The sequence below is a fragment of the Berghia stephanieae genome, chromosome 8 (genome assembly GCF_034508935.2).
Source record: "Berghia stephanieae isolate SIO BIC M18660-M18661 chromosome 8, UCSD_Bste_1.3, whole genome shotgun sequence".
NCBI lineage: Eukaryota > Metazoa > Mollusca > Gastropoda > Nudibranchia > Aeolidiidae > Berghia > Berghia stephanieae.
Window position 1 is genome coordinate 2,152,723 of NC_088367.1, and position 7,500 is coordinate 2,160,222.

General features: G+C 36.6%; 1 protein-coding gene across 2 annotated transcripts in view; it reads left to right on the top strand.

Annotated features, from left to right (window-relative positions):
* LOC144978010 (uncharacterized) overlaps positions 1 to 7,500 on the top strand; it is a 194,024-nt gene that overhangs the window by 157,089 nt on the left and 29,435 nt on the right. For both annotated transcript variants that reach the window (XM_078923436.1, XM_078923437.1), the window contains 6 exons: positions 746 to 941; positions 2,044 to 2,120; positions 3,654 to 3,855; positions 4,732 to 4,932; positions 5,908 to 6,132; positions 6,930 to 7,102. In XM_078923436.1, coding sequence (XP_078779562.1) covers positions 746 to 941; positions 2,044 to 2,120; positions 3,654 to 3,855; positions 4,732 to 4,932; positions 5,908 to 6,132; positions 6,930 to 7,102 — 1,074 coding nt within the window. The remainder of the gene's footprint in view (positions 1 to 745; positions 942 to 2,043; positions 2,121 to 3,653; positions 3,856 to 4,731; positions 4,933 to 5,907; positions 6,133 to 6,929; positions 7,103 to 7,500) is intronic.

Consider the following 7,500-nt stretch of genomic DNA (forward strand, 5'->3'; position numbering starts at 1 on the left):
ACCATCACCATTGTCTTACATTTTTATCGGACGCTTTTCAACTTCTAAAATTGTTTTGACTTTCCAATTTTCTTCTTTTTTTTTTTACTGGCGCTGATATGACCTAAACGTGTCACAAGCGCTGTAAAACCCTTAACCCTCTCCTTACCAGCACTTTTCAAAATTTCCCCCAAAACTTCACACCCACCCAACACAAAAACAGACATTTCTAACTCAAACAGCACATATTATTCATAAATATTGTTCGACAATATGAGCTCTATTAATAGAATGTCAAGATTTTATAGTTATAGCAAAAAAGAAATGAAATCTGGATGAGAAAAGTGACGGTTGTATCGTAACAAATGTGACGATTTTCCTATAGGGAATGAGATTAGTGGAAGAGTAGCGTCCCTTGATTGGACGTCACCTTACAAAGAGAACGTCAATTTGGTTTTGAATGTCTCAAGCCGCTTTCACCGGAAGCGAGGATGAGAGACGCATGCGCACAACCAACATGACGTTCTCTCTCTAATAACTTTTCCGCCGGTGACGTCACAGACTATGGGTGACGTCCAATCAAGGGACGCTACTCTTCCGCTAATCTCATTCCCTATATGTCGTAAGGAGAGGGTTAAAAACAAAACAACAACAACTACAACAACAACAACAACTACAACAACAACAACAACTACAACAACAACAACAACAACTACTACAACAACAACAACAACAATAAGAACAACTACATGTTTTCTCCTTTCAGGCCACCCCCCGGCTACCACATCGACGCCAACAAAGGCTTCACATTCTCCCAGCAGGACGAAGCCTTCATCTGTCAGAAAAAGAATCACTTCCAGGTCACGGTTCACATGCATCTCTATGGCAACGCCAAATATGTCCGCACTCCAAATGGACCGAAAATGATAGAAAGCTACTATTTACATTTTTACGGGATAAAGGTGAGAATTGACATATGTTATTTACACATGAATAACAATATGTATTGAATTGTAAGCTTCAATTTATTAGACGAAGACAGATTCTGTGGACATTTCGGGTTTCTCCTTTATCAACAAAACAGGATGAATTCAATACTACAGACGCATGAGACAATGTAACAGAGGTTAGAATGCCTCTAAGAATTAATACTTCACTTCTTTGAAATCTGACTTAAGTGTTCTCTCTGGGTGGGGTTCCTGTCCTCCCATAGTGGGCAGGGAGACACTTGTTGCGTCTTCTATCCCCCTATATATGTTTTCCAACTTGCTTTCTGTCTTTGACTTGGAATTAGATTACTTGGTTTTGTCCAGACCCTAGCCGGATACTCTACCTGGGAGGGAGACAGTCAAATGTATAGTTAGAGTTCTGGGAGATGATATTTTTTTCCTTGTAAATCATCTCTCTGTTATGTCCTGTATTGTGTTTTGTTTACCTATTAGATATGATTTGTAAACATTTGAGTGTATTCCTGTTAGTGGAGACCTCTGCTTGTGTCTGGATGAGACTTTTAGGTGATCTCAAACTAAGTACTTTGGCGGTGTGCTCTTGGAAACTACATGTTCCCTATTTGAACCAATTCCCATTTGTCTTACCTTTTCTTGGGTGCTTTAATTGTAATTCTAGAACTTTTTACTATCCCATTCTCTTTCTTTTTACTGGCGCTGATATGACCTTAATGTGTTGCAAGCGCCGTAAAACCCTTAAAACTAAACTAAACTAAGTGTTCTCTCTGTTGTTGCTTTTTGTCCAAGTATTGTCTTTAACCAGTTAACTGTCGTAGTCTGGAATAAATACGTATTTAAAAATTTAGCCAGAAAACTCGTCCTTCAAATATTGATTGATTTAAATCACCATCATCTTTGCAAAAGCCCTAAAACCTGGGACCTCGTGAGGTCTTAGGTTCGAGAGTTTGTTTTTTTTTACCAAGGTTAGGTCATTTGCATCGATCGAATATTGAATTACGAGTTATTTGGCCAAATTTTAAAATACATAATTTTTTTCAGAGTCCCACAGTTAACTTATTAATTTTATGTGAGGTTTTAAACATTAATCTTTCTCCAGAATGAATCTCAAAGTCAGAGAATCCGAATTGAGCAATCACAGTCCGACAGAAGCAAAAAACTATTCCATCCTTACAAGTTAGTAATCACAATAATAGTTGTCATGAATAAAAACTATTCCATCCTTACAAGTGAATATTTAATATAGTTTAAATAAATAAAAACTATTCCATCCTTACAAGTGAATATTTAATATACTAGTTTAAATAAATAAAAACTATTCCATTTTTCAAGTGAATATTTAATATAATTTAAATAAATAAAAACTATTCCATCTTTTCAAGTGAATATTTAATATAATTTAAATAAATAAAAACTATTCCATCCTTACAAGTGAATATTTAATATAGTTAAAATAAATAAAAACTATTCCATCCTTACAAGTGAATATTTAATATAGTTTAAATAAATAAAAACTATTCCATCCTTACAAGTGAATATTTAATATAGTTTAAATAAATAAAAACTATTCCATCCTTACAAGTGAATATTTAATATAGTTTAAATAAATAAAAACTATTCCATCCTTACAAGTGAATATTTAATATAGTTTAAATAAATAAAAACTATTCTATCCTTACAAGTGAATATTTAATATAGTTTAAATAAATAAAAACTATTCCATCCTTACAAGTGAATATTTAATATAGTTTAAATAAATAAAAACTATTCCATCCTTACGAGTGGCTCGTATAGTAGTAATGTACTAAAACTTTTCCACCCCTAAAAGTGAGTAGCTTCATGAATATAAGAGAGACAATCCATGTTTTACTCGTCACTAATATCAATGTTTGTATTGATAATGCCCCTTGTATTCCACGATACATAATCACGAAGTTACTGAATTGGAAGGCATTTTTTTATGTATGTTTATATATTATGTTTGTTTGTGTGTGTGTGTGTGTGTGTGTGTGTGTGTGTGTGTGTATCTGTGTGGATTATAGTATGGTTGTATACCCGTTTAGATGTGTATGGATGTAAGCCAGTCAGGCCGTTCTGGTTGTTAAAGATGATGGATGATTTTAATGCGTTTGTAAAGCAGTTTTGAGGCTTTGGCAAACAACACTTTATCAATAGAATTGGTTATCATCATCATTATTATTATTATTATTATCATCATTATTATTATTATTATCATCATCATCATCATCATCATCATCATCATCATTATTATTATTATTATTATTATTATTATTATTATTATTATTATTATTATTATTATTATTATTATTATCATTATTACTATTATAATTACAACAACTACTATTACTACTACTACTACTACTACTACTACTACTACTACTACTACTACTACTACTACTACTACTACTACTACTACTACTGCTACTACTACTACTACTACAACTACTACTACTACTACTACTACTACTACTACTACTACTACTACTGCTGCTGCTGCTGCTGCTGCTGCTACTACTACTACTACTACTATTATTATTATTATTATTATTATTATTATTATTATTATTATTATTATTATTATTATTATTATTACTATTAGCGTCATCATCATCATTGTTGTTGTTATAGTACAGCATATATTATACAATATTATTATGGTGATTGTTATTCACTTGTAAACTCCTACAGAGTTGATCTCGCCCCAGAACAAGAGACGCAAGTGGCCATTGGTCGTCTGCATTTCAGCGAGACGACCAGCAATAACATGCGCAAGAAGTGTAAACCCAACCCAGACCAGAGATACTTCCTGTTGGTTGTCGCCCTTCATGCCCACAGTGGCGACTCAGACTATATGATCGTCGGGAAAGTGTCTGAAAAAATTGTAGTCCGGGTGGGTTTTCTCATTCTTATTAATTACGTTCGTTTTTTCTTTCCTTAAAAAGATTATTAACCGCCAGTTTGCTCACTTAACAATTTAAAAATTGAGTTTATATAGCGCAATATCCACTAAATGTGCTCAAAGCGCTTTACAGGGGGTCCCTGGTCAACAGCAACATTTAACATGTAGGACGGGACATGACGCCTGTTAGGCGATATTACAATTTTTCGGACAAAGACAACGCTGTTAACGGCCAGGAACTCATTTTACACCTGATTACGGTGAGAGAATGTGAGTAAAGAGCCTTTTCCAAGGACTGAAATATGCGCCGAGCAAGGCTCGAACCCAGGACCTTCCGATCCGAAAGCGAGTGTCATACCACAAGACCACATAATCGCACAATATGGGTATTTCCTGTTGACATCAAACATCCTGTCCTGTTTGATGGATTATCTATCTTCCTTCAGGGAACGCCTAGGTGACGGGATCTTATGGTGTCATGGCGGGAGGACGTAATTTAATTTAATTAATGCTTAACTTGCATAACCTATGAACCTTCATCTGCACTATATAATTCTTAAAAAAAAAAAAAAAAAAAGATCTGTTATTGCTCTCAATATCCCAAGAAGTGTTCAAAGCGCTTGACAAATGGTTCCAAGCTAACAGCAACACTTTATATATATATATATGTATATATATATATATATATATATATATATATATATATATGTATATATATATATATATATATATATATATATATATATATATATATATATATATATATATACTTTCCGTAATTTAGTGAGAACTAATCATTCAATAGCTGTCTGAAAACGTTAACAAAGAACTGAAAGACTTCAAATTTTATTTCAATCTCTACGACAGGCTTCGAACCCAGGCCAGTTCGAGCATGACCTTGACGTGATGTGGCAGAAGAGTCAAAGTCCACAGTCCGTCTTTCACATCGGGAACGTGGGCATCAACACGGACCACCCTGACGAGGCTCTGGTCGTGAACGGGAATCTAAGACTGACGGGACAACTCACGCACCCGTCGGATAAAAGAGTGAAAGAGAACATTGAGGAGGTGAGGACATACTTCTCTCTCTCTCTCTCTCTCTCTCTCTCTCTCTCTCTCTCTCTCTCTCTCTCTCTCTCTCTCTCTCTCTCTCTCTCTCTCTCTCTCTCTCCTCTGGTCGTGAACGGGAATCTAAGACTGACGGGACAACTCACGCACCCGTCGGATAAAAGAGTGAAAGAGAACATTGAGGAGGTGAGGACATACTTCTCTCTCTCTCTCTCTCTCTCTCTCTCTCTCTCTCTCTCTCTCTCTCTCTCTCTCTCTCTCTCTCTCTCTCCTCTGGTCGTGAACGGGAATCTAAGACTGACGGGGCAACTCACGCACCCGTCGGATAAACGAGTGAAAGAGAACATTGAAGAGGTGAGGACATACTTCTCTCTCTCTCTCTCTCTCTCTCTCTCTCTCTCTCTCTCTCTCTATTTCTCTGTCTGTCTGTCTGTCTGTCTGTCTGTCTGTCTGTCTCTCTCTCTCTCTCTCCTCTGACTCTCTGTCCGAATCTCTTTCTCGCTCTCTACTTCTCTCTCATTCCTTTCATATTTCTCTCTTTCTCTCTCTCTCTCTCCTTCTTACTCAATATATCTCTGTCTGTCTGTCTGTCTGTCTGTCTCTCTCTCTCTCTCTCTCTCTCTCTCTCTCTCTCTCACTCGTCTGACTCTCTGTCTGCCTCTCTTTCTTATTCATTTCATATTTATCTTCTTTCTCTCTCACTCTCTCTTTCTTTCTATCACAATATCTCATTATCTCTCTCTCTCTCTCTCTCTCTCTCTCTCTCGCTCTCTCTCTCCCTCTTTCTTTCTATCTAATTTTCTTTTTTCTCTCTCCTTCTTTCTATCTCATAATTTCTCTCTCTCCCATTCTCTCTCTCTCACTCTCTCTCTCTCATACATCTGCTTGCCTGTTTTTCTTCAATTATATTAAACTCACAATTCTATCTACCCCCCCCCCCCCCCCCGCCCACCCCGCCCATACACACCCACACAGCTGAATCCAAGAGACCAACTGGAAAACGTGTCCAAGTTCCGTGTCTACAAATACTCTTACAGCGAGGAATACGCCAACAGTGCTGGAATTCCTCCGGAGAATCGAGAGGAAACGGGGGTTTTGGCCCAGGATTTGCTGGTGACTTTGCCCGAGGCTGTCCGTGAGACTGGGGACGTGGTGCTGCCCAATGGCGATGTCATCAAAAACTTTTTGGTGGTGGACAAAGTAAGTTGTTATTATTATTACAGTTGATGGAGACCGCACACACACATACACACACAAACACACACACACATAAACTTACACAAACACACGCACACACACACGCACATAAACACACATATACACACACATACACACGTACACACACATACACACACAGATACACACTTACACACACATACACACGTACACACATACACACACATACACATACGCACACAATATACACACACAGTAAGACATTGGACCTATGATATGATCCTACTCATGGTCCCATTCAATTATCTAAGCACTCAAAGACCCATGGCCTGTTTATACTATATATATATATATATATATATATATATATATATATATATATAATATATATATATATATATATATATATATATGCTTACCCAGCAGAAAATTGATTTTTAAAACTCAAACAAGCTCTCTACAAAACAACGTTATGTTCTTATTAATAAAATAAAGATCATTCTTCAACGTTTCTAATGTACAAAATAAATCTGAATAAGAACAAATGTATATTGTGTCGTAACAAATGTGACGATTTTGCTGTAGGTTGTAAGGAGAAGGTTAATTGTGATATAATCTTATATTAATGATTAGGGGGTTAAGCGGTTCGGTCTTTGCTTCGTACCCGAAAAGTCACCTCGCCCAAGCTCAATTTGCGGCGGTGCACTGCAGCTGACGCCTGGGTTATTCCAGTCTTCCCTTGGATTAGACCCTAAAGACAAATTTCTTCAATAGGATGAATAAAGGGAATTTTATTTTATTTTTAAAAACAATGATTTCAGGAACGTGTATTTATGGAAACAGTCGGAGCCACGAGAGAATTGTATAACGACCTGGAAAACATGAAAGTTCGAATCAATGATATAGAAGAATACCACAAGGCTCTGAACTCTCTCAAGAGGGGAGACAGTATCAAGTCGACCATCAGTCGCTCCAGTAACATCAGTATTGTCAGGTGAGTTAACTGTCATCGGTTACTCCAATAATACCAGTATTTATTGTCAGGTTAGTTGACTACTGTCAGTATTGTCATGTTAGTTGACTACTGTCAGTATTGTCAGATTAGTTGACTACTGTCAGTATTGTCAGGTTAGTTGACTACTGTCAGTATTGTCAGATTAGTTGACTACTGTCAGTATTGTCGTGTTAGTTGACTACTGTCAGTATTGTCAGGTTAGTTGACTACTGTCAGTATTGTCAGGTTAGTTGACTACTGTCAGTATTGTCATGTTAGTTGACTACTGTCAGTATTGTCATGTTAGTTGACTACTGTCAGTATTGTCATGTTAGTTGACTACTGTCAGTATTGTCAGGTTAGTTAACTACCATCAGTCACCCCAGTAACATCACTCA